Source organism: Syngnathus acus, chromosome 17 (genome assembly GCF_901709675.1).
Source record: "Syngnathus acus chromosome 17, fSynAcu1.2, whole genome shotgun sequence".
Taxonomy (NCBI): Eukaryota; Metazoa; Chordata; class Actinopteri; order Syngnathiformes; family Syngnathidae; genus Syngnathus; species Syngnathus acus.
The window spans coordinates 7,579,033-7,605,018 of NC_051102.1; the positions used below are offsets into that span (position 1 = coordinate 7,579,033).

Here is a 25,986-nt window from a genome sequence, read left to right on the forward strand (position 1 = left end):
AATTACAGCGGTAAGTTTTTTTTTAAATGTTGACGGCTAATGTAATTACATGAAATGAACGAAAAGGGACCATTGACAAACTTAAGCCCTTAAAAAGGATCCACATTTCTCGAAGACTTCTTGACCAATTGCGTGCCGATCTCTGCCCCGTGACGCGTGACGCCACCACCCCTCCATCTCGCCTTCTGCTGATTGGTGGCCGTCGTAGTCCAATCAGAAGGCGTCTCTCTCAGCAAAGTTGTTAACCCCCAACAGTAGCACTTTTGGCGACCACCTCTACTTTCAACCTGTTTCCAAATCGACAAGGAAATTGACACGTTCATACGATAAAACTCCTTTTTGTCGAAGCAAATGGACACCACCGAGATGTTTTCCCACCACTCTACCGTAACAATGGTGAAGGGAAGGAAAGAGAAGCTTGCCTGAAGCCTTCATTTTATTGGGGCTAGTTGTAGCTACGTCGTTTTTCCTCTCCTTTTTTTCCCCTCAACTCGTGAATAATCGCCACCATTTGGATTATTTAAAGTCGCCGTTTGGGAAACGTCGTGTCCTGTAAGTATCCCTCGTCATGTGTGTTCTGGAAAAGAGAGGCACTATCGTATCGAAAGAATATTTTTGCTAATGATTTCATTACACCGCAAACGAATTCTGAGCAGCACGAGATCTGTATGCCCCCCCCCCCCTCCCCAAAAAAGTTTCGTTAGTATTTTCGGGATCAGAAGCCAAAATGTGTCGATTTCAAGATGTCTGTGACATGAAGTTGCCTTTTTTTCTTCACACGACTGACAAAACCAGAAGGTCGTAAACGTCATTTGCGATTTAGTTGCTCGTCGTTCGATTATTTGAAAAATACCCTCCCTGATTTCCCAGGCTCTGTTTTCGCCTCGTTTTACTCACAATTGGTGCCATAGAACATAATTTTTCTTCTACTCTATTTGATAGCTGAAAACATTGTCGTCTGCCAGTTTTTTTTTCAGGGGCGTGTAGCTCAACAACGCCACAATTCCTTTTAGAGGTAGCTTGTGGAACTCCACAGCCCTAATCTCCCTTTACGGGAGACATTTTTTTTCCACTTTTAAAACAGAATTCCCGAATGTCTCGATAGCATGCATTCGTCAAATTACATCTAAGACGAAAAATGATATGTTTCTTGCTGTACTGCAATTAGCTCGTTTTATGAAGTTCCGATGTTAAAATTTAAAATAGATTGATCACTTGATACTAATTGAATTAAGAATTATGCTTCCCCCACGTTTTGTTCTATGAGCGTTGTGCGTTGGTTGTGACGTTAGCTACTAAACTGACGCTGCCGTTTTAGTGATGAAGATTTGACAGTGTGGTAAAATAATTTATGTTCTCGCAGGTGCTCACCATGGATGTATTGGATTTATCGGACTTCATGTGCTTCATAGATTTTAAAAGAGAAGTGGAATTCATTTGGCGTGATCCTGGATAAAGTTTGGATAAACTTTGTCTTCGCTATGGCTGGTAAGTTGAGACTTGTACGTACGTATATTTGTGAACTTTCGTCCAGTTGAAATCAAAGTTGAGGATTGCGTTTTTCCATGTTGAATTCTGGTGCTTCTACGCTTGTGTCCACTAGATGGCGACACAGCAAAGGTTCTAATCGGTTTTTCAAATATTTAGCCGAATGGATTAAATAAATGTAACGTTACGTAAAACATTTTATGACCTGTTTTAGACAACTGTCTCTAGTCGGTAATTGGGACATTTAAGTCTCATGACTAATTCCCAACCTATTTACCATTCATGCAATGATTTGTTAAACTATTATTGAAATATGAATTATCAGGATCAAGTTGTTGAGATGTTGAATTTTTTTTAACTACAAATTAAGGAATTTGTAATTACCGGAATCACCTTTCAGTTGAAAACATGATTTTTTGTTTATTAAATATCAATGAAGGTTAATACTGCATTTATTATGATTTAATTACGCAGTATAAGTAGCTAGTAAAAACAAAATTGAAAAATTGTTCACCCTTTAGTCACATGTAATTTTCGTCAATATAAAAATGATTCAAAATATGTATATATTTTAAAAACTGTATTAATACCCATATTTTGTCATTGGATATTATTTGTGGCATACGTTTGTCTATATTGTCATTTAATGCGAATATTTGTATTATTGACATTGTGAAATTACTTGTTTTGTGAATTTGACATTAGTATTTGTTTTCAGTTTTTTCCTGCAAATGTTGGTCACGTCAACGTAATGTTTTTTTTTTTTTTTTTTTTACGTAATTTTTTTATCCTCAACTATGCCGTATTAATACACAACTAGAAAGTCACATCGGCACCAACATAAATTGCACTTTGATTTCATCCACTTCCACGCGCGCCTTCCCGTGAGCGCAGCGCGCACGCGCTCGGAGTCGCGTGGGAATGGTCGCCCGGCTGGCTGGGCGGGTTTGTTGGGGTGGGGGTGAGGGGGGGGGGGAGTGCTAGGAAAGGAGGGGGTGGGGGGTATGCGTAGTGAGGGGGAAGGAGGGTAGGAGGGCTGGACCGAGGCGAGCAAAAAAACACGCCAAAACACTTTTAAATGTCCGCCATGTTGCCCATGGCGTACTGAGCCGCCAACGCGGAGGGGAAGCGGAGCGCCGGGAAAACGCAGGCCGAGACACAGCGACCGACATCCGGGCCTCCACCCCCACCACACCACACGGCGGCTCCGGGCTGGCGACGCCCTACCTTAGCGCTTGACAAGCTTACAAAAAAAAGAAAAAAAACGTCAGAGTTAGCCGCCCCAGAATCATCCATGAAAGCTTCACTCGTCACCGCGGTGAATATTAGGAGCTCGGATAGACACTATTTGTGAGAGGGGGCACCTGGAAAAGAGCAAAAATGAGTAAATTGTCGTTTCGGGCGCGGGCGCTGGACGCCACCAAGCCGCTGCCCGTCTTCCGTTGCGAGGATTTACCCGACCTGCACGAGTATGCGTCCATTAACAGGGCCGTGCCGCAGATGCCAACGGGCATGGAGAAAGAGGAGGAATCGGTAGGCTTTCTTTTATTTCATCGTGTCATCTTGAAAATGTAATTTTTGCTTATTTTGCCACCATCACAGTCGCTTTCCTTTTTGTTCTGCGCAAGCCCTCACAAAATGGCCGCCCTTTTTCCCCCGACGGAAACACGACGAATTCGGGCCCTAAAATGCATATTTCTTGCGTTTGGGTTACATTTTGGGCAACGCGGGGATGCGCAGCGTCGATTTTGGATTCATTTGTCGGCTTTTCGGTGGAGATTTGAGCGTGAAGCCGTTTTCCGAGTACAAAGAGATCATGTGACTTCGGCGCGGCGGACATTTTGTCTCGGGGCCTTGTGTTGGCGTAGCGGCGAGGGGAGAGCGACAGGGGGCGCCCGAGGGCAATGTCAACACTGCACGCACCCCTCGCTTGGGACAAATGGATGGCGGCAGCGAGCTACACTTTAGTACTAGCATGCAACTTGTCCCCACCGGCCATGGCTACTTTGTCCGCGATCTTAACCTGAATGCGTGGAAGCTCAAATGCTACAAAATGCGATGCTTTTGGTTCAGATGTTGGACTGTAGTGACACCGTCAAACAAGTAATCTTTCTCTGGTGGGCTTTTAGTCCCCGAGCTGCACGACATTACTCTGACAGGAATGTCTAATGGTTTGCTTGTATTGCTTAGTGATACGAGGCTTTTATTGTTGCACGTGTGTGTTTGTCAGGTTAGCAATATCGAGTATGTCATATTGTGTCTTTAGAGGACTTGTGTCGTTCGCCATTTGAGGGATGTCATAATTTAATTTTGATTTGGGTCACATTAGGAATATAGGGTGGTCATTTTTGTTTGTTAGACACGGTACTTCAGCAATACGATTTAGGTCAGAGGTTACGGTGACATGTATTTTGGTCCCCCTTTAGCAGTATTTGGGGTGGTATTAAGTTTAACCAAAATATTTGATTTAGTGCAAGACGTGTGGAAAAACTCTTAACCCTTGAATTTCCATTGACACTGCAAGACATTAATTATTGGTAATTTAGTTTGTGTAGTGTAGTCCTGTATAATGGGGAGGAGTTACCAATACCTTGCTTGCATTATTGACAATATGAGGGCTGCTATAGTTCATAGTAGTGTAATTTGGATTTATTTAACAATGACTTCTGCCATAATGTACTATAATGTGCACTTGAGTTCAGGTTTTAGCTAAATGAAGGCGATTGGGCTTTACGGTATTGTCGTTTGCAATATTGTATTTAGGTTGATTTGGCTTAGTGTTTAATCTACAAATGTATATTTTGAGCACACCAGCATAGCCAAATAATTGGTCATAGTTTACAGTGCTAAATATTTGTGGAATTATTTAGCAATATGTGGGGGGAAGACATGACCTTTAGTAGTGTGTATTTTGCTCTTGTCATTTGGCAGCATGAGGGAAATAATTTATTGGTCCATGTGTAGTAACGCCATTGTGTAATTTGATTTGATCTGACGTTCCTTTATTTAGTCCCACATGGGGATATTTCAGTGTACATGAGCCAACAGGAGTTAGAAAGCAATGTCATAATTTAGACGGGTATATTTGGTGACATTATTTTGAGTGTATTTGTCTAGTGGTGTGCTTTTTGGTCGCTTCTGAGCAATATGAGGGACTTGATTGTGATGATAGTGAGGTCTAGGTTTACATAGCCGCGTGATTGTTTTATCAGGTCACTGTCAAAGACACTTGATTACTTTTGAGTCTGTTTCAGTGTATTTTTAGTGTTTTGATACACCCAAAACATGTGTGATCTCGTATTTGTCGTCAGTGCATGCGCCCCGGTAAGGAGTCTTGTAGTTTCATCCAGTTTTACACTTGAGCGTGACACCGCGGGCTGTCCACTCTCTTCTTTTGCACACTCTGAAGGTTGCTGAATGAGCAGCTGACTGGCGAGTGTCACGCCAGTGTGCGGGTTATATTACTACTACTACTACGACTCGCAGTGTGTTTCCGTTTCTGGTGCCTGCCTGCCTGCTTGCTTACTTGCTAGCTTGCTTACTTGCTAGCTTGCTTGCTTGATGTCGGGGGTTCAGTGTGTCAGATGTCGCAACAGGTCTGCAGACCAGCATCGGCACATGGTGCCCAAGAGGCGGGTAGGGAGCTTGAGGTATAGTGTGTGTATGTGTGAGGGGGGTTGATGATGTCACTTAAATGTCTGCACTCGCTCAGCTGGAATACTGTGACATCACGAAAATAGAACGGGAAAAGCGAGGCCAAAACAAAAATGGGAGGACTCAGCTGAGGCTTCCTGAGCAGTTGGGATGTTACTTTTTCTTGGGGTAGGGTGGTCACAATTTTTATTTTTTTATTTTTTATAACGCTTCTCCTACACACACACACACATAATTATATATATATATATATATATATATATATATATATATATATATATATATATATATATATATATATATATATATATAAATAGATAGATAGATAGATAGATCAGTATATATATAGCTCTACTGATCTTGCGATGTTTAGCGTACCAAAAGAAATGACATTATCATCTTATGAATTTTTGTTTTATTTATGTGATAAAATAAGCAATCACAATGCATTCTCAGATAATTGATTACTGAGGTTGTTTGACACCACTTTCTTCTGACAAACACCAGTATGAATGCAGTTACAAATAGTAATTTAATCATACTCAATCATGTCTGCACTCGCATAACTTTTAGGTACCTACACTTCGTCAACAAAGTAAATGTCTAGGACGTACATGTATTAGAACATGATTTACTGGGGGGAAATAACATTTTTATTGGAATGCTAATCCTTGTGCTTGCTGTGAAATAAGTGATTTTAGCCCTATTTTCATGTTTATCTAGCGGTTATGTAGTGCAGGTGTATGTGGCCTCAGTGGCGGTTCTGTCAAAATGACAGTGGCTCAGCACGTGCTCATCGTGTGTTTGTTTTTGGATCGCCATGTCTTTTATAGTCTTTACGCTTGGATCGAAAACGAGCTCGCTGTCTGTGGTCCTGCTGGAGAGCCACAGGCATCTGAGACACACACAGACTTAGCTGGATCTAGGTGCATGTCAGCATTGTGGAAAGTGGCTCTGACAGCCGACACTGTGTTTGACAGGTTGCTTGGGTCGGCACATGGATGACTGACAAGCTGTCACCTCAAGAAATGAGGCAATGTACACATTAGAATAACAATCCTGAAAATAGACTGTTTTGACCTCAAATCCACATCACTTTCACTCACTCCCTAAAACTTCTAGATTTCATTATGGCGGGAGAAAGTGAAACATTCAAAAGTGGGTTTACATTGCTCAAAGCTTGACTACGATGATGCCACAGCAGCAATCCTTCATTAAAACCGATGTCCTTTTCTCGACAAGAAGACATGCAGCGTAATTGGAAACAAGAGAAGGCAAAGGTCATGGGGCCTCCACAGCAATAGAACGTAAGCCTGCATTGTTGTCTGATCTGGCTGGATGTGGCGCGCTGCAACTTTGTGGTCATTTTGAAGCTCTCATCTATGATGTTTCAAATTGTCAGGATTAAGCTATGCTTTGGTTTGACACTACTGCAATTATCTGTAATATGCCAAATTTAAAATTAACAAAAAGCTTGAAGAAAGCGTGTGCTCCCTGTAGACTTGTCCGCTTTCTTATTTGCAAGCCTTCAAATCAACATTTTACCATTTATGTTTACATTCCCACCATGTTTACTCAGGCGGCGTATTGACCGGTTTGCCTCCGAAGCAGTGTGCGCTCCAACAGAACAACTCCCCCCACCCCCCATGCTGTCCGTCACGCTAAGTGTCACTAGCGGCGTCTGGGATTGTGACGGTGATGGATTCGCTCATTTCTGCGGCTATTTGGGGACGCCAAAGTGCTCATTGGAAATTCCAACCGTTTGCTTCCACCCGAGCTCAGTCGGTCTCTCGCGTATGGCTAACCCCGGCCAACATAACAAACATTCTCGATTGTTTTGTGACTATCAGATTTATGATTGTTGGTCCGGTTACAGTTGGTCCCTTCAAATGAATAAGGCGCGTTTAAAAGCTGTTGGGACTTCTACACCTGATTGGGATGTCAGCTCAGTCTGCGCTGAGCTTTTGTTTCATTCATATGATCTCACTCATTGAGTCTTGTCCTGGATCCGCCCACGTTTTGCACAATCGCCACAGGACGGAATGTAAACACGTTTTCCCTCCATTCAAAAAAAGCAGTGTGACAACAGCAGCAGGGTGCCTTTGTGTCAACAAAGCACTGCTGAGTCACTTGCCGCTGTCGAGTGTAACTTTATACACACGTCGAGCTTGCCAGCAAATCAGTAGCAAAGCGGTGATTAGCTTTTCGTGTACATTTTTTTCGGACGCTCCTTAATCCAGCAACTGTTTCTTTTTTAGGCTTTAAGTCTTGAATTGTAGTGGAATATCATGTAATTGGAGCGAGGGAGTGGGTTGACTGATACTTGCATGGTACTGCGTTTGTTACCGTCCTTCAATCCTCAAGATTTGCTAAAATGCTTTGCTCACAATTCATTATTTTGAAGGACTTAACTATTTGTGGGGGATAAGGACACAGCCTTGACGCCATAGCGAAAGGAATGGCTGCCTCCCTCAAGTTGTTCATTTATTGCCATATTGGTCATTTTCTTGTGAATTTCAACTTGTCCCAATTAGGCCGCTAGTTGCCAAAGTTACTCACTGGCTTTGTTTTGTTAGTTTTCTCAATGTCTCAGCTATAAATTGCAACGTGAGGTAATGTCTGTATTGCACAAGCTTTTATTGGTCCAACTTAATAAATGGAAATATAAGACCCGATTTGCTAGGGAAAAAAGTAGACATGTTTGAAATTGGCATCAAAACACATTGATTCAGAAAGCCTCCTCTGATTCAAGTTTGCTATTGACCAGTGTATTCATTTTGCCCCTGGATTCTTAAATTAGATTTTCCCCAAAATAAGTTTGGGTTTATATTGTAATTGCTGTAGTTTAAGATTTATTAACCTCAGTTGTGCACAGTTGGTTCATACATACCTTTTATGTTGGTTCATACTAAGTGCCGCATGACTTTACAATATTTCAATCTGACGTTGATTCGAGTAGGCACTACCTCATTTAGAAAAGCTGCGAATTAAATAAATGGAAGTCCATATCAATTTTAAGGTAAATTATTTCTTTCAGCATGCGACAAACAGGCCTTTGTTATCGTGGAGCAGTCAACTGGAGTGCATATTCTAAACTTGAACACTAAAGCAATAAGCGTTCGTCGAGCGTAATATCAGTATATAATATGTGCTGCAAAGTTGCAACACGGGTCAACTTATGTGTGTGTGTGTGTGTGTATGTGTGTGTGTGTGTGTGTGTGTGTGTAGGAACATCACCTCCAGCGGGCCATCTCAGCACAGCAGGTCTACGGCGAGAAGCGAGACAACATGGTCATTCCGGTGCCGGAGGCGGAGAGCAACATCACCTACTACGAATCACTATACCCCGGAGATTACAAGATGCCAAAGCAGCTCATTCACCTACAGCGTAAGTCGAGACCTTGCTGTCTCACTGTTCCAGTCCATCTGTCTGAATCTTAACGGTTGTGCTTTCCTCGTTCAGCTTTCAGCCTGGACACGGAGCAGCCGGACTACGACCTGGACTCGGACGACGACGCCTTCGTGGCAAAGTTGAAAAAGAAGATGGAGATCAGCTTATTGCAGTTTGAGGAGATGATCGACCGGCTGGAGAAAGGCAGCGGGCAGCAGGTTTGTCAACATAAAAGCGTTTCACATTATACTTGATGCAAAAGTGGCTGACAATCATTTTTCCCTGAAGCTGGTGAGTCTTCCTGAGGCCAAGCTGCTGCTCAAGGAGGACGATGAGCTCATCAAGGAGGTGTTTGACTACTGGAGCCGCAAGAGGAAAAACAGCAAGGCACACTCGCTCATCAACATCATCAAGCAGGAGAAGCGCGACGGCTCCAGCACCAGCGACCCGTACGTGGCCTTCCGAAGGCGCACCGAGAAGATGCAGACCAGAAAGGTGGGTCACCTCTTCCAGCGTCCTTCCAAAGCTCTTTGAGATCGATACAAACTTAACGTCTGCCGACAGAACCGCAAGAACGACGAGGCGTCCTATGAGAAGATGCTGAAACTCCGCAGGGATCTGAGCCGGGCGGTCACCATTCTGGAGATGATCAAAAGGAGGGAGAAGAGTAAGCGAGAGCTGCTGCACCTCACGCTGGAGATCTTTGAGAAGAGGTTAGTCATCGAGACCTTTCTAGTTTGGGGACCCGATTGAGCACATTCCATTGTCCGGCTGTGACCAGACCAGCTGGCTATTATATTGAGCCCATGTCATTCAGCCCTACATTATGAAAAGGTCTGATGGACCTGGCTTCCTTGAAAAAAAAAGGTTATGCTAATGGATGCATGTACAAAGAATGAAAGGATTATGAAAAATACTTTTGTACAGACATTATGTGCTTTATATGTCAAATGGAACCCCCGCTTATTTTTCCCTCCAGGAATGTCATGTCGGACTACGGTGGTGAGGTCCTGGCTGAGGTCCTGGCAGAGCGGGCACTGGTTAGGCCGCAGATCATCCCGCTGGTGCCGCTTACCAACCAGTACCACATGGACCACAAGGACTACAAATCCAAGGTGAGCACCTGGTCACCTAAGTCCTAGTCTTGTTAGTAGTTCTGGAGTTGAACCTGTATCCCGGCATCCCCTCTCAAGCCTGAGAAGATGGAAGTCCCTCGGCAAAAGAGGAAATATGAGAAGAAACAGAAGGCTCTTCCGCTGTCAGCTGGCGCAGCGCATCACCACGGTCCTGCAATCTTTAACGCCAAGGACCTGAACCAGTACGACTTCCCTAGCTCAGATGACGAGCCTCAGGTACTAGCCCTCTGCTGCCACCTAGAGGCCGCTTGAAAAAACACCGGACAAAAGCGCATAAGTGACTCAGAACTTTCTTTTGGCGTCTCCGCAGCTGCACTCGGGGTCGTCGGAAGCTGAGGAGGAGAATGACCCGGATGGCGCCTACGCTTTTCGAAGGAAAGCCGGCTGCCAGTATTACGCTGTGAGGGTCATGCCGTTTCTCGTCGTCATCAAGCTTAGTGAGATGGAGATTGAGTGTTTGCGTACGTGTTTGGTTTTAGGCTCGTCAGGATCGCATGGGCGCCTGGCCGTGGTCACCGGCCGGGGAGGGCGGCCTGGCGCACGCCCGATATCGCTACAGTCTCACCACGCTCACCGTGCCGCGACGATGCCAGGGCTTGGCCCGTCGACGTCTTGGACGAGGGGGCAGGTAATGTCCCCCCCTCCCAACTCTGTCTTAGGCAGATTCTCTATTCATTCTACTAATAAAACTTGATTTTTGGTTTTGTGGTGGCCTTCAACCTTTAAGGTCGTTGGTTCTCAACTTTTGACGCGTGGGGATCCGCATTTTCCTACTCCAGTTTAGAGGCTTTCCGCAGAGTAAAACTTTCTAGGATGGTTGCAGAACAAGCTTCTGGTAGTTGGCGTCACTTTATTTCTTGTGTCATGAAAATTGCATCCTTGCCTTCCAGGGTCTTACTGGACCGAGCCCACTCGGACTATGACAACGTTTTCCATGAACTGGACCCGAAGACATTAGATTGCGCACCGCCCCCATCGGGCTCGCGCTCGCCAGCCGCCAGCAAGTTTGTCAGTACCTCACCAACCAATACCTCAGACAGAAGCAGCTCCTCGCCGCCCTCGGACCTCAGTCAGATTCTTTTGAGCATAAAGGCTTGCCGGTGGCGTCACTTCCGACCACGGACACTACCGCTGCACCAGCTGGACAACGCCCACCCGTTGTTCCGCAGAATCAGTCGCTGTGTCAAGCGGCCGCTCACCAATATCGGGCCGTCAGCTCAGCGTGTCTTACGGCCTGGACCGCCGTCGCAGCCTCATGTTGGTGAGTCTCATGCGCGCTTATGTCAGTTGACTGAAAGGCTGGACAAACTCTTCTGTTTAATTGCACGTGAAAAAATGATGTACAGTATTTGCACACTGACCAGGACTTGAACTTGTGCATTGAAAACATTTACCAAAACATCAAATTATGTCTTTTATTATAATACAGGCTTTTAGTTGTTAAATGTCCCTCTGAAGGTTGGATTATCGCGTTTGGCCACATGCTAGTTTTTGTGGGCGGCTGAATGTCAGCCATTGATTTTGTTGGTATGTGGCAGACTTTTGTTTGTGAAAGTAATGCTCAGTGCTTCGATGAAACATCTGTAAAACCATCATCGTGCTGCCAAAACATGTCTGAAAGTGCCTTTGATGCTCTTGCTCAGAGTTGATGTGTGTTACCAACATGTTTGTGTTTGCGTGCGTCAGCCCTGACTGCCGAGCAGTTCCAGCAACACCAGGACCAGTTGGCGCAGATGCAGAAGGAGCAGATGGAGCAGCAGCTTCAAACCAACAGAGCCGCCACCGCCCACAGCACAACGACTACAACACAGGTGAGCACGACCGCGACTAACTCGGGCCACCCATCGCTCGCCGCAGCTCAAAACTTTGGCTTCTCATCCCCTCAGGTGTCTGCCAACACGTTGGACCAGGCCAGTGCTCAGTTTGCCGCTTCTGCCCTAGTCTCCACCGAGCAAATTCTGGCTCTGAAAACCAAGGAGGAGCTCAGCCTGGGTGGCAGTGTCAACGGCATCCTATCCCCCACAGGTACCGGATGTCCCCTTGCTCCAAACACCTGTCAAAGGTTACGATTAGGTTATGTCTGCTCCCTGGTATGTGCTTGGTTAAAACGAGTAAACTGAAGTTACATTATTTTAAAATGCACAATGTTGTCTACACATAGCCCTTCTCAGTTTTAGGAATGACATCCAACTCCTTGTGATACAACACGATTGGCGTCAGACGTTTCTTCACGGCTCGTCGTTGTTAGCAGTACCGCATATGCAACTTCCGCTGTTGTTGTTTAGGTGCCTACAAGGGCTTGCACCTCTCCAGCACAGCGTCTCCCTCACTGGCTGCCCCGGCACCGCCCGCCACCCTGTCCAGCGCCGCTTCCCTGCATCCGGGCAGCGCCACCAGCGCCGCGCCAGCCTGCAGCACCAACAGCAACAACGGCACCGCCCACCACGCCGGTCCCGCAACCACTAATGCCACTCAGGTTCCACTGGGCAACAGCCTCCGACTGGCCGTGCCCGCTGGCAAGCGGGTGCATGCCCCCCGAACGCTAAGCAGCGCCATGTCGGCGTCTGCTTTAAAGCTGGCGCACGCCGCCGCCAACTGTCAGAAGCCCAAGGTCCCCTCGGCCACCGCGGCCTCACCGCTGGACATCGTGCCCAGGTGAGACAAACACAAAAAAGAATAAGACAGTTGTCACGGGAGAAATGTTAACCCTTAATAGACTATAGACAGCACAAGCACTTTTAAAGAAGACAATAAAAACTTGCATGCAAGGAGACTGTTCAAAAACGTTTTTTTCATAATGACTGTTTTTTAACCAATTATTGTTGAAGCAATATCACACAAGAAGGATTGATATAGACTTGCCAAGCTTTTTGTTTCTTGGATGTCTTATGGCTCCCTGGTTGGCAACACATCTATCGATCATTCTGCAGACCTTGCCGATTCTCTACTCATTTCAATCAGGTGTGTTGCAGTTGGGAGACGCATAACATTCAGGAAACCGGCACCCAAGGACCAGGGTTGAAGAACAACCCTGGCCTAGGGCTTGGCATCATGGCCATAAAAGAAAAGCAAAACTTGCCCAAAAGGTATTAAAAAAAACCAACCATCCTGTCACACCCCAACCGGCCAACTAAATACTATGCTTAAGCTTTAGGCTTATGTTATTTTTTGGGCTATCAACGTCCGTGCGCGCCAACATAGCTAACGTTAACGTTGCTAACGTTGCATCCACAGGGAGAACCACGAGCAGGACAAGGCGGCGCCACTCAGCAGTCTGTCTGAGAACACAATGGCCATGGAGGTGACGTAGCCTGCACACAGGGACCCCGTGTTTTTTTGGGGGGGGGGGGGTCGTTTTTAAAAGGTGCTATGCATCGTCCGTTAGGCTTGAACAAGAGCAGACTGACTGGACTTGACTGTGCGGTGAATGCTCTGCAGAGCCACTTGTCCGGTGTGTTTGCGTGTGTATTTATGTGTATGTGTATATATATACATATATATGTACATGTGTGTGTATATATATATATATATACACACACGTACGTACACATGTATCTACATATATGTGTATGTATACATACACGTATATAAAACTCCACTGTATTTGTTACTGTTAAGAGATTGTCTGTAAATTAATTTGGCAATTAAATGTACAGTACTGAGTATTTGTAGGCCCCGCCCACCCCAGCCCTCTTGTATATAACATGAATTGAATACACAGTTGTTCATTTGTGATGTTTTGCACTCAAGTTGTTAGAAAAAAAATTAGAGAGAAAGGACAAACCGCCGTTGCTGCGACCAGTCTCAACACTCTCACCTGCTTCCCACCCTCCCCTCGTCTATTTATTGTGCCGCGTTTTCGTCCAATCCTCCGTTGCGACCGCTTGTTCTTCAACCAAACCCCCACCCGCCATTTCACACGTCTTTTCTACAATAAATATTTTTGTACTTAATTTTTTTCTTAACTTGATTTGTGATTTGACTCTGCAAAAAGATACGTTGGTTTTGTTTTTATGCTTGGACGTGGCAGAAAAGGATCAATCATTCCACTTCAAAAACTAAGATAAAAAAAACACAAATTTTGAAACTTAACAGGCATTGTGGTCGTCAGTGTGCTGATTTTCTCTTCTGTGAAGAGTTTGGTACCAAACTGGAGGCTTCATAATTTTTTTGGTGTGCGTGCGTACACGGCAGTGAGCGCCCCCTAGTGTGTGTGCTGGTGTGGACACGTCAGCGTCATGCGGCAAAGATGAATGGAAGTACTCCTAAAAAGAAAAGGTGTCAATGAAATAAAAATCCAGGGCATTATATCGCCTTTGTTTTTGTTTGTCTTCTTCCTTTGTCTCTCTGGAATGCCTCCTCCTGGAAATTCACAATAGACCATGGCTTAGTGAGTTATTAAAAAAAAAAAAAAGTTCCTGGGAACATCTCATTTTGCTTTTCTGAAAAAATATCTGATGTTTTTCAGGTAATATCTAAAGAATTAAGTCAATCTTTCTTCTGGGGAAAAGATTTCTCAAATTTCAAGAAATAAGTTCCAGTGACAGGTAAAAAAAAAACGCACTCGAAGTAAGTTTTTTGATTTTTTACTTGGAAGTTTTTTTAATAGAAAACTTGAACCTGAAAGGTTGTTAGTTTTCTTTTTAAAGACCCAAGGCACTCAACTGCAATATGGCTCAACTCCAGCACAGCAAACGTTAATACCTCAAACATGCTGCCCAAAAAGAGGATGCTGGCTAGAGAAAGCAAAGCTCAAATTTCTTGATGTCTAGCATCACCTACTGGCCAATTTAAGTGCGTTCAGGTTTATTGCACATCTTTGAATTGAGGTAACTTGGTTCGAATCAAATGTAACAAAATAGTGACATGGGGCGTGAAGATGCCTATTTAAACAATGCAATGCTTGTGAATGTCAATGAAAACAAACATTTGGAGCTCGTAGAATACTAGAAAAAAATCTATTAAACCAGAGAAAACCCTCCATCGCACATGGTTTCAAATATAAAAAGTACCAGTGGGCTTTTGAACATTTAAGATTCATATCAAAAGTTGTACAGACTCTTGACTGTTAAGTTACAATCACTCCACATTCAACAAAATATTCAAAAAAAAGTTGTTGGGATGTATTACCTGCAAAAAGTGAGGCAACCCTGTACTTTAGTTGAAGAGATTTGTGACTAATCGAAGCAACAGACACCGGTCATTGATAACACAATGACATTGTTAGCTCGCGTCCTTGGCGGCGTCACTTTTGCGTTTCATGCTTGTGGGGTTTCCTCATTGCGGATTGGCTCGATGATCTACAGTTGAATCTACATCTCCATTGTAAGGTCAAATTTTCCCCTAGTTACTGGACATAAAAATAACTTGAACTAGAATTATGATTAGACCAAATGTATCCTGGTATTTTCTTGATATTTAAGTTAATGGGGCTTTCCTGTTGTGATGCGAATCATATGCGACTGGACATGATTCCAGTGTTGAGTTTCAGAAAGAAGGCCTTGAGCTTACACAGTCGGCATTTGTTCTGTTTCTTCTTTCTGATCTTCTGCTGGACCTTCTGGTGGGACATCTTACCTTGGTCCTGGTCCCGGTCCATCCAAGGTACCCAGGCATCGTCGTGCCGGTCGGGGTGGGCGCGCGGGTCGTCGGGTGGAAAGTGGACGGGCACGGCGGTGCGGTTGTAGTGGACGAGGCGGGTCAGCAGGTAGCGCACCACCTCAGGGCGCTGGCGGGAAAGGTCACGGCGCTCGTACGGATCGGCGCTGATGTTGAACAGCCAAACGCTTTTAACTCCCTCGCTGCTGTTTTGGCTCCGGTGCGACGGAGATGCTCTTTCCAGGTTCCACCAGCGACCTGCCAGCGTTGGCAGGACCTGCCCCCAACAAAAAAAGTACAGTTTTGAACGTAATTTTTGGTTTACCGCCCCGATCTACGTAAAACATAATGTCCTCTGATTGGTCCATCGGGTCTACACATTACACCTGTATATTGCGGAAGCCACACAAAACTTTACAGATTTTGGAATTCTGTCCACACTAAAGGCACACCTAGTTTTTTGAGAAAATTAAAGGCTTTTAAGTGCACCTTTATGGTGCAGAAAATACGGTACTTATTGTCTCTCTAATTTCTTCAAAAAAAAAAAGGGGGAAAAAAGTGTAAGTAGCGCGTACCTGCGGCGGGACCCACTCTCCGTGTCCGGGGTCTCCGGTGAGCAGTTTCCAGTCTCCGACCCTGATGGCCGCCTGGACCGACGTGTCCCACGCGGGTGACTCGTTAGTGCCGTCGGGCGGGATCGCGTACTCGGGTGAAGCGTGTGGTGTAGGTTGAGAAGAGCGTTTGGCCTTGAGGCGAGACCGGACCTTGCTTTCGGTCCATGATAGGTTGTGTTCCGGACAGGCCATCCTTCTAGACTTGGGCTTTGATGCGTTTTCCTTCATGCGGGTCGCACGAATGATGGAGTAGTCTGGGCGACCTTTGACCTCAGAGTATAACTTCTTTGTGCCTTTAGACTTTGATGATCTGAATGCAGACTTTTGTTTGGAGCGCTGCTTGAGAGGTTTCTTCTTTTTATTTTGCTTCTTCCTCTTGTTGGGCTTATGGAACCCTTTCAAGAGAGTGTCTTCTGTTCAATCAAAACAAAGATTGTCATCACACTTGAATTTTCACTTTGGTCGCCCAATTGTTTTGACCCCATGCTGCTCAGTCGGACTGTCGGCCTTAAAGTATGTGCGTTCGTCGAAAAACGTTGACTACATCTAAATGTTGCGTTTTGCCGACATAGTTCAGCAGTTTACCTGCGTCTCCGTGCGGCGCGGGGGCCTTGTGCAGCGGGTCGATGTTGTGTAGGATCTCTTGGCGAGGAGACTCTTTGCCTTCGCTGATGGCGGCCCAGGCGTCAAAGCCGTCCAGGCCTTGGCTCTGCGGCAAAAGGAAAGTGCACACGAGAGTTGTGGCTACTTGACTTGTGGCTACTTGACTTGTGGCTACTTGGCTTGTAGAAGCCTTTTTTTTCTCTTGTTCTTCTGTCAGGCAGCTAAAAGCAACAAATACTGATGAAACATTAGATCCGAGGGGGATGCATCAATAAAAATAAAAATCTTATGTTGTAAGTCATCACCAAAGCAGTCAAGAGCTCCATGTTCTGTACACCGCTGACATCAGAGCCCATTCGTCTCCATTACTGTCAAAAATGCTTTTTACTTTTATGACCACTGTCGAAAACTTGCCAGCGCTCCCGCACAGCTCGCTTACATTCACATTCAAACATTGTTGCAACTCACCAAAAGCACTTCAGCCCACATACAAAAGCTTGAATTCTTTTAGCTTTTTAAATGGAAAAATAGTAACTTCCTAAAAAAAAAATAATTAAGAACCGTGTACAGATGTATTTTTAGCTCAGAAAATTGTTTCTCTTGGTGAAAGTCACTTTCTCTGAAAGTTTTCTTTTTTTCAGGGAAAAGTACCTTTATCTAAGAAAACAGTAGGACAAGAACAAAAATGAGATTAGGGATTTTTTTTTTTTTTTTTTTCTCTCTCTAGGTTATTGTAACACTTTTAGTTCCCTAACAGCGGTCGTGACTGACCTCGCTGACGTTTCCTCCGGCAAGGGCCAGCAGGGTGGGGAACCAGTCGGTGATGTGAAGGAGAGCGTTGGACACTCGCCTCCGTCGCCGCAGCAATGGGCTGTGCACAAACCCCACGCCGCGGATGCCTCCCTCCCAGTACGTCCCCTGAAACCAACGAAATGGTGCGTCACATGACCACAAGTACGTCTTCCACCTATCGTGCGGCGGGATGGAATGACGTGTACTCAGAAAGTAGTGCTTCACATTGCAGTTGAAACTGTTATCTTTAAGAAAAATGTCTTGTTTTGGGTTGTTGTATGTTTTGGGAAAATTTGCGCAACCTTTCGTCCCCGGAGCGGCCAGTTGCTCCCGCCAGTGAAGGGCTGGGCCCCGTTGTCAGTGGAGTAGACGATGACGCTGTTGCGGTACAGGCCTGACTTGCGCAGCGCATAGGTGACGTTGCGCACCGCCTCGTCGACTGTCGACACCATAGCGGCAAACTTCCTCCGCGCCACGTCGGCCATGCCGCGGTACGGGTAGATGTACGACTTGGGCGGCTGCAGCGGCGTGTGCACCGCCTGCACACAACAAAAAATGCTTTAGGGAACAAACCCGGCTACAAAAGATGACGCTGCTAAAAACTTTTAACCCCAAGAAATAAGTCTCTCGTTGTGAGCTAGTACCTGCAGGGAGAGGAGCAGGAATATCGGTTGCCGGGCGGGATTGTGACTCTGGAGGATCTTACGAGCTCGCTGCGTGAAGAGCGTGGTGGAGTACTTGCCCTGGTGACCCCAGGCAACGCTCTCGTTGTCGTGGAGGTCGTACCCGCACACGCCGGGGCCGTCGCACGACCCATAACTGCGCGTGTGAGAGTGAATGAGTCATCACATCAAGTCACGTCATCGAAAAACTTGAAGCTGTGAAAATCCCAAAAACAAGCGCTTGTTACCTGTAGTAGTCCACACTTCCTGTCAAGGATCCAAAGAAGGAGTCGAAGCCTTTCCTGGTGGGCAGGCACGCCTTCCTACACGTGAGACAAAAAAAAAAAAAGTCCCGTTCAAAAACGCCATAGGTCTCTTGCGCGGGCCAAGACTTCATTGTGGGGTGCTCACGTGTAGAATCCGAGATGCCACTTGCCCACCATGTGCGTAGCGTAGCCGGCCTGGCGCAGCCTCTGGGGGAGCGTGTCCATGTTGGGGGGGAGGCAGCTGGGCTGGCTCGGCCTGATGATGGAGTGCTGGAGACCCGTGTGGATCTGGTACCTGGCCGCCCCAACCAAAACAAGGCGCGTGGGGTACTAGTGGACTAGTAGTGTACCAGCGGTGTACTACCTGCCAGTGAGGAGTTGGCTGCGCGAGGGCGTGCAGATGGGCTGGACGTAGTAGTTCTCCAGCTTGACGCCCTCCGCCGCCAACTTGTCCAACGTGGGCGTCTTGATGCTGGGGTTGTGGTAGCCGATGTCGTTGAAGCCCTGGCGGGGGGAAAGTTAGCACGTCGGCATCCAACACCTGTTGCCATCCCTCCCTTTTTGCCGTAGCGCCTTGAGGTCCCAAGTGACAAGTTTTCCGGATACAAGTGGATTTGATCAGTGCGTACTTCAGACCCCCTGCCGCTAGATGGCGCCAGCAGTCTTCACGACCACCAACCCACCCTCAGTTCATATCGGTTTTGTGCATTCACCTGATCATCGATGAGAATGAAAATGATGTGCGGCTGCTTCCTGCTTCCTTTGGCCGCCGGCGTGTCGTTTTCGACTTTGTCGGTGTCGACGGTGTCTTCATATCGCTGCTCTTCCCAAATATGGCAGTGGCTGCGGTGCAGGCGTATAACACAAAGTATCAGGAGCAGCGATGTGATGGAGGTCGCCCGCATCTTTCCTGTGAGGACTACAAACACAAACGGTGAATTTTATGTGAACGCCCCACAAGGGGGCAGACCAGATCAGGAAACACGTTCAGACAGCATTTTTCCTTTTTTAACGTTTTGGGCCTTTCAAAAGAAGATAAGGCGTCAGCAGAGGCTCATAAGAGAAGAAAAAGACCTGCCGCAGCCATTCACAGGGCACAACTGATGGTTACCAGTCTTCCATGAAGCTAACATGCATCTTTAGGGAATGTGAGAGGAAAACCCCATACAAGTTGTAACATGCGAACGCCACACGCACATCCGAGATTCAAACCCACAACCTCACAACTGCGAGGCACACGTGCCTGGCATTTGTAACCAATTGTTATTTATTAAATTAAAACGATGACGACAGAACATCTGATACGCCGTCCTCCTTATACATGCCGATTTATTCACGTTATCCCACTTTATGTTCTCCACCCAATGTTTCCCCTCTACGCACCAACGGAGCGGCGCTCCCAGTTTTGTTGTATACCTATTGTACAATGACAATGAAGGCATTCCACTCTATTCTGCTGCATTGGAATTAATTTGAGGAGCCTGTCAATTAGCAAGCAATCAATTTGTCAATCAATAATACCTCGATATGGCCCCAATGTAAGTAAGTCACTTCATTCTCGTTCTTGCTTTTCAAAGTTAGCCGAGGACGCTGCCGTATGTGCTCATGCTTCCAAACGAACTTTTCCGTCCTCCAAAAAAGCTTCTTCACACTCCCACTTGAAGAAAAAAAAAAAGCAAAGAAAATCCGCACTGGTCAAGTCACACATACTCGTTTAACAAGAATTCCACCTTGATCCGCCGAAATAAGAGTTCCCGGAGGACACCGCAGCGGCAAAACAACACAAAAATAAGATTTAAAGTGTATCATTGCTAAGAATGACAAAAATCATGAACAAATCACTAAGGGCATTTTTTGATTGATTACAAATCGCTAACGTTCAGAGCTAACAGCGGTTAGTGGCTAGCTAACAAAGTGTTTTAATTTACAGTATTTAGTTTTTTATTTTACGAGCACCCAAACCATAACGTAACGCCTTGCATTGTGTTAATTTACAGTAATATTGACAAATCGCAGCGATCGTTAGCTTTTATTTTGAAAGGTACAACCAGGCTACATCCGGCGCAGCTCCCTCTGCCCCCCACCCCTTTCCACTGTCCCGGGGGAAGTTTGGGCTTAAATGGAGCTCAAAAAGGTTTTCACGCTGGTATTTAACCCCCACCCCACTTTACCCTTTACTGGACACTAACATCATAATAATTCATGTTTGAACTTTATATTCTTCTTGGTTCCACCCTGAACAAATGCTTAACACGCGAAATGGAACAAGCAGACCATCTGGCAAGGAAATGAAAATTGCATGATGAATGTAAAAAATGAAGCACATTCAGCCTAATCCAAAGCAAATGTTTCCTTGGCATGTTGAAAAAAAGGAACACGAAGCACATTCAGCCTAATCCAAAGCAAATGCTTCCTTGGCATGTTGAAAAAAAGAAAAAAAGGAACACGCTGAGAACAAATGCTGTCAAATACATCAAATTAACTCCAATATTGTAGTAGAGATCTTTACTACAATATTGGAGTTAATTTAAATAAAAAAGTGCGTGCATATCATATAAACAAACATTTGTACCATAAAAACATAATTAGCATGACTGGGAAAATTGAGTCCCGTAAAAATATGTACTGCATTTAGCGTTTCGGGTTTATAGTTGATCTTATGGTTCAAATATTATATAATCTATTTTTAAACCGGACGTGAATAATGTATTATACTTGCGCTCTATACTTTTAGAAAGACTTCAACTCCCATGATGCATCTTTGGGCGCGTTCGGAAATACACTCCTATGCGAGTGGGAGTGCTCGGGGAGGAAGAGTGCGCTCATTTCCCATTAATTTCTGATCGCAGTCGTGGCGAACGGTGGCTCCAGTCGGAGCGCCGAGTGCACGCAGTGGCACTCCATTTTTGCTGGACTTTGAACTTGTGAACAGTGAAATCAAGCAAAGCACTGAATTACGGAACGGTTCGCACTTGAACTTGTGCGCCCTCGGAGTGAATTACCGAACGTACCCTCTGTGAAGTGAAATGAAGTGTGATGAAATGTAAAGTGAGCGGGGCCTCCTCTCCAAACCTTTCAGATTGTTGTGGTGTCCGTCATGTCGTGCGAGGAAGACTCATCGCTGCTCTTTCTCATCGTAGAACATTTAAAGATGAAAGGCTTGCTGGTCGCCGCTCGAGTGCTGGAGGAACATGTTAGCCAGGTAACGACAGTAAAAAAATGGACACATTTTTGACATTTTTAAATATCCCTTTTGCGTGCGTGCCAGCTGATGTTTTTGTGAATGGCTTACGGACGAAGAAAAAGCACAAGTAGAAATAATAGAATTTAAAAGAGTGTTTGCTTTTTGGAAGGAACTGAACAAAATGTACAGTTGAAGGTTTGTGTCAATTAAGCCCCCACGCCCACCCCACCGACCCTTTGCAGCTAAGCTAACATCGCTAAATTGACCAACACAAAATCCATGTTTTGTGCAGGCGGAGATGCCGAACGTGAGCTTGAACCTACAAGACATCTACAAAGGATGGACGAAGTGAGTGGGATTTGAAACTGAGTCTTGCCAATAAAATGTCAGCTGCCATAAAATGCAGCAAAAATGATAGTTTTGCACCTATTACGTTGCTAAAAAGTGCTCAAGTGGCAGCATGGGCAAAAGACCGACCACTAGGCTATATTGTGTGCAGGTGGTGCTCGCATAACCAGCATGCCGAGCGGCCGGCCGACAGCTGCATTGTGCCCATCAAACTTGAACCTGAAGGTGGCGCTGACGAGAGCCCCGCCAAATACAACAACAACAACACAGATGCTGAAGGGCTGCACGGTATGTCTCTTTGAAACTTTTTGATTGGATTGATCTCAGTTGTGTTTTATTTGCAAAGATTTACTTTTGACTTAGCCTCCAAGACAGAAGGCGTGGAACGCTCCAACGGACATGACGACAATGGCTGCCACTCACCTCAACCTGAAGACAAAGAACGAGCACAACAAGAGGTAGATCAAGTATTTTATTGTTAAAGCTTTTTCAATGTCGCTGTCCATTGTCGCCCTACACGACAAACTGGATTTAATTCATTATCAATAAGAAATTTCTCATATCACGACAGTGAGTCTGTCTGCCATCCCCAGCCCAAAAGTGAGTGCTGACTGTCCACAAATAACTTTGGCTTCATCAGGCGGAAGCGGACCAGCCCTAAAGTTTCATTGCACACGCATAGCTGCGCTCCACTGGCCGTAATAATGACGTGTGTATCTCAGTCATTCACAACACACACGCACACACACGTCTGTCTGGCTTGTTTCCTCCTTTGTGATTGTTGCCATCCATATTCCCACCGACGCCAAGCCGTGTCATCTTGGCTAACTTACTGCTGTTTTTTCAGCTTTTGTGCAGTATGCAAACGTGACATTCAAGCAGACATCTATCAAGGAGCAGGCTGTGTTCACTGCCCTTTGTGCTCTTTTTCCTCCAGCAGCAGCCAGAAGTCGCCATCGATGTCCAGTTGGAGTCACGTGCCAATCAAACCGAGGCTACGCCCTTGCAAGCCAACGATTGCTCGGACGACGAGGCGCAGGAAAGTACAACTGGCTTGAAAGATGGACAAGAAATGTTTTGCGCCATCAACGTCCCGCCGCCTGCAGGTATGAGCGGCCTATCACAACACACACACAAAGTGTCCTCTTTGGCACATTGACGGCAAGACTCGCAAGCGGCTGTGAAGATGTCGCATTGTAAAACGGGCGCTTTCAAATGACTCCGTGTGACTTTATTCTCACAGTTTCATGAGTCTTTCAGCCATTCATTTGTGTTTAGATGCTAATGTCACGACTGAGCAGGACGAAGAGGAGGTCGCCAAGGTAACAAACACTCCTCAGGATGCAGATGTTGATGGCGACACGTTGACGTGTGCGCATGTGTTGAAAGATGGAGCTCAGTGATGACACCGCCCAGTCGGAGCAGGACAACAACCAGACAGGGGCGCCGGAGTCTACCGATCACGGTTAAACACTTTTTTGATTAGTTGATTGTTTGAACTGATGGTTTTGTGCAATTTGCCACTTCAAATGGAATGTGTGTGTCTTTGTTTTAGACAAGATGGCGGCGGAGAAGCCAGAGCACGTGGATGTCGCCATCACTCTTAACATCGACGTTGGCAAAAGTGACGTTTGTCTCGCCGAAGAAGCAGCAACTCCCAAGAAGAAGAGGAAGAGAAAGAAGGCGACCAAAACGGCACCTGAGGAGGCTCCGGAGACGAGGCAGGAAGATCAGGCAAAAAAAACAAAGAAAGGCAAGAAGAGAAGGAAGGAGGAAGATGAAAAGAAGGAGCCAGAGGTGGAGGATGTCGTGCTTCCACCGCTGGAGAAGAAGAGAAAAAAGAGGAAGAAGGAGGAAGAGGAGGAGGAGGAGGGAGAAGGTCAAGACAACAAGGATGTGCAGTGTGATGAAGGAGCAGCAGGGGGCGATGCAGACCCACAAAAGGAGCTGCAGGTGAAAGGTATAAAAACAAAAGCTGATTATAGCCCAGGTGGAAAAATATGACATTTTGCTTGGAATCTTCTTGAAAGACATAAATGATTCTCTTATCAAAAAAAGCACTTCTTTAAACGTCCAACGTTTCTCATCAGCTATTTATGTTTCCTGTTTCGTGCAGGTGGCGCCGACCCTCAACTCTCCACCCAGAAGCGACGTCGACGACGGGGGAAGCGAGCCCGGAAGCAGACGCAACAGCAGCGGGACGCAAGCGAGGAAGACCGAACTCCTCAATCCTCCAAACTGGACCTGGCTGACAAGACCACCACGAGACCTCAAGAGAACCACTCTCTGACCAGCGCCGCCAAGGATGAGACAGAAGCCAGTGAGGAGAAGGTTGAAGGTGCTAGGGAGGCCAAGAGCAAGAAGAAAAGGAAGAAGAAGAGGTCAGTCCATGAGGCAGCAATTGAAGAAAGCAGAAATGGCGAGAACGCTAACGACTCACCAGAGGTGAAAAAAAAGATGATGGAGGAGGAGGAGGAGGAAGCTGCCCAAAGTCACAAAACTCCTCTTCATGGCGACTCACTCCGCAAGAAAAAGAGTAAGAGTTCACTTCCAAGTTTCAAATCAAATTGAATTCAAGGGCTCATTGACTTACTTTCAAAAAGCTGTGAAACCTTTGGCGCAGAGCTCGTACAAAGTGATGGAAAAAAGAATAGCATGAGCTGACTCAGCAGTTTAATAGAGCCAAATGATTCTGCCCTTTATGGCTTCTGTACTGAAACATTTTTAACCAAGTGGCCTGACACAAACACTTCTAATGCAACTACTTTCACTCCTTTTCATCTATAAAAAAAATTAAAATGTGGACATTTGGAGTCTTTCAAAATAGCAGACGAGATGCCACAACAATAGTGGCAAGGAATTTGGGCCATCCGAGTTTTCTGCTGCACAGAGGCCATGTTACGGACACGGTCCTTTTGGACATTGCTTGGGATTCTTTTGGAGAGTTTGAAGGAAAAAAAAAAAAGGAAAAGATGTTTGGCAACGCTTTATGTTAAAGGGAGAATGACTTCCTGTTGTTGTTGCAGAGAAGAAGAAGAAGAAGGTGAAGAGCGAAACGCAGAAGGACCAAGACGCTGAACTCGCGGTAAGATTCAGAACCAGATCACAGCTGTCTAGTCGTAATGACGAGGTCTTAACGTCATTATGTGGCCTTCAGAAAATTCAAGTTTGTGGGGCGCAGGACTATTGTTGAAAGTGAAAGTACCATTCTTGGAAAAACTGACTTTATTCCTTTTAGCAAAAACTTTTGTTTTTGAAGAACTTCAGAAAGAAAATCTGAATTTACTCTAAAAAAACAGCTTTATCCTTGGAAAAATATGAATTTGTTCTTTTTTTCTTTGAAAAATACGCTTTCTGCCTAGATACAACTTTAAAAAAAATGTTTTATTTGCGGACAGATATAGTACAACTTTATTGAAAGGACTAAATTCTTGACAAAAAAGTTAATTTTCTCTGGCAATAAGGAAACATGGAGCCTGACTTTGTGTATGATTTTGTTATTTCAGTGTGTTTGAAGACCACCACGTTGGACCTGAAAAACACAAAACCACTCCACAATCAGTTGCACCTTTACCACCTCCACTGCCAACTTTTTTGTTTGACATGTAGGTCTTCCATGTTGTTATGCAAATGTCACTGTAGCAAGTAAAATGCCGTGTTCAGAAGAGCCCTAAGAACTCCAGAATCCATAGTGTCTCCTTTGAGTGCATGCGTGCTACCTTGAACGTGTCCGAGCCCAAGTCGAGGCTCCCCGCCCCTGCCCGCAACTTTTTCAGTGTGTTCAGAATGGAGGCTGACATTTCCAAGAGACAAAGTAAATGTGAAGTACAAGCGCCAACGCATCGATCCAAGTAGCTTTCAGGCTTAATGAGGCACAAAGAGCAACAACAATAGGTCATTGACTTTTCTTGGTTAGAAGAAAAAACATGCCTCCAAAGACACACTCTTGATTTGATGATTCGCTCCCACACATTTGCCGCTCCAAATTGTCCGTAGGTGTGAGCGCCAAGGGTTGTTCGTCTCTATTTGCCCTGCCACTGGCTGGCGACCGGTTCAGAATTTCAAAATTGAGCTGGGCTAGGTAAAGTAAAAAGAAACTAGTCAGACAGGACAACAATGTCAACCTAAGAGCAAGGTTTCCTGCTGCATAAACTTGTGACATTAACATTGTGAGTTGTTTGCCCAATCTGCGACTGATTAACATTTTGTTGAAAAATCTGATGGTAATAAAGTACATACTGGAGTCGTTA

General features: G+C 45.4%; 3 protein-coding genes across 8 annotated transcripts; 2 read left to right on the plus strand and 1 right to left on the minus strand.

Annotated features, from left to right (window-relative positions):
* Positions 1-246: 246 nt before the first annotated feature.
* Positions 247-13,979, plus strand: LOC119137109 (enhancer of polycomb homolog 1-like). 4 transcript variants are annotated; one of them, XM_037276161.1, is made up of 16 exons: positions 247-552; positions 1,364-1,488; positions 8,371-8,530; positions 8,606-8,751; positions 8,822-9,028; positions 9,098-9,246; positions 9,513-9,648; positions 9,727-9,885; positions 9,980-10,069; positions 10,149-10,297; positions 10,560-10,930; positions 11,356-11,480; positions 11,556-11,694; positions 11,955-12,324; positions 12,642-12,755; positions 12,904-13,979. In XM_037276161.1, the coding sequence occupies exons 3-16, from the start codon at positions 8,431-8,433 to the stop codon at positions 12,977-12,979; spliced, it is 2,331 nt and encodes a 776-aa protein (XP_037132056.1). In that variant the 5' UTR covers positions 247-552; positions 1,364-1,488; positions 8,371-8,430; the 3' UTR covers positions 12,980-13,979. The 4 variants fall into 4 exon arrangements, 3 of the variants coding, with proteins under 3 accessions (XP_037132056.1, XP_037132054.1, XP_037132055.1); XM_037276159.1 differs by lacking the exons at positions 247-552; positions 1,364-1,488 and adding an exon at positions 2,499-3,021; XR_005100864.1 differs by lacking the exons at positions 247-552; positions 1,364-1,488 and adding an exon at positions 2,500-3,021 and having other exon boundaries at positions 12,631-12,755.
* Positions 13,980-14,601: 622 nt separating this feature from the next.
* On the minus strand, positions 14,602-19,896 carry LOC119137111 (arylsulfatase I-like). The gene is made up of 12 exons (XM_037276166.1): positions 19,726-19,896; positions 18,918-19,123; positions 18,569-18,708; positions 18,350-18,499; positions 18,187-18,261; positions 17,921-18,095; positions 17,579-17,815; positions 17,256-17,402; positions 16,467-16,590; positions 15,843-16,294; positions 15,117-15,544; positions 14,602-14,985 (listed from the first exon to the last, which is right to left on the minus strand). The coding sequence occupies exons 2-11, from the start codon at positions 19,107-19,109 to the stop codon at positions 15,122-15,124; spliced, it is 2,115 nt and encodes a 704-aa protein (XP_037132061.1). The 5' UTR covers positions 19,110-19,123; positions 19,726-19,896; the 3' UTR covers positions 14,602-14,985; positions 15,117-15,121.
* On the plus strand, positions 17,332-25,986 carry LOC119137112 (cilia- and flagella-associated protein 251-like). 3 transcript variants are annotated; one of them, XM_037276168.1, is made up of 12 exons: positions 17,332-17,419; positions 21,345-21,406; positions 21,681-21,736; positions 21,888-22,024; positions 22,100-22,194; positions 22,674-22,842; positions 23,015-23,058; positions 23,126-23,201; positions 23,292-23,696; positions 23,853-24,272; positions 24,763-24,821; positions 25,243-25,986. In XM_037276168.1, exons 2-12 carry the CDS (start codon positions 21,356-21,358, stop codon positions 25,249-25,251), a joined length of 1,521 nt encoding a protein of 506 aa, XP_037132063.1. In that variant the 5' UTR covers positions 17,332-17,419; positions 21,345-21,355; the 3' UTR covers positions 25,252-25,986. The 3 variants fall into 3 exon arrangements, with proteins under 3 accessions (XP_037132063.1, XP_037132062.1, XP_037132064.1); XM_037276169.1 differs by lacking the exon at positions 17,332-17,419 and adding an exon at positions 21,124-21,252; XM_037276167.1 differs by lacking the exon at positions 17,332-17,419 and having other exon boundaries at positions 21,122-21,406.

Excerpts from the sequence above, each read along its gene's own strand:
- LOC119137109 (XM_037276159.1), top strand. The coding sequence starts at position 2,869 with ATGAGTAAATTGTCGTTTCGGGCGCGGGCGCTGGACGCCACCAAGCCG. Across the intron at positions 9,247-9,512 it reads CTGGAGATCTTTGAGAAGAG|GAATGTCATGTCGGACTACG; the intron begins GTTAGTCATCGA and ends TTTTCCCTCCAG. Across the intron at positions 11,695-11,954 it reads CGGCATCCTATCCCCCACAG|GTGCCTACAAGGGCTTGCAC; the intron begins GTACCGGATGTC and ends GTTGTTGTTTAG.
- LOC119137111 (XM_037276166.1), bottom strand. The coding sequence starts at position 19,109 with ATGCGGGCGACCTCCATCACATCGCTGCTCCTGATACTTTGTGTTATA. Across the intron at positions 18,500-18,568 it reads AGCCAACTCCTCACTGGCAG|GTACCAGATCCACACGGGTC; the intron begins GTAGTACACCGC and ends TGGGGCGGCCAG. Across the intron at positions 16,295-16,466 it reads CGCGCCGCACGGAGACGCAG|AAGACACTCTCTTGAAAGGG; the intron begins GTAAACTGCTGA and ends TTGATTGAACAG.
- LOC119137112 (XM_037276167.1), top strand. The coding sequence starts at position 21,302 with ATGTCGTGCGAGGAAGACTCATCGCTGCTCTTTCTCATCGTAGAACAT. Across the intron at positions 21,737-21,887 it reads ATCTACAAAGGATGGACGAA|GTGGTGCTCGCATAACCAGC; the intron begins GTGAGTGGGATT and ends TATTGTGTGCAG. Across the intron at positions 22,025-22,099 it reads AGATGCTGAAGGGCTGCACG|CCTCCAAGACAGAAGGCGTG; the intron begins GTATGTCTCTTT and ends CTTTTGACTTAG.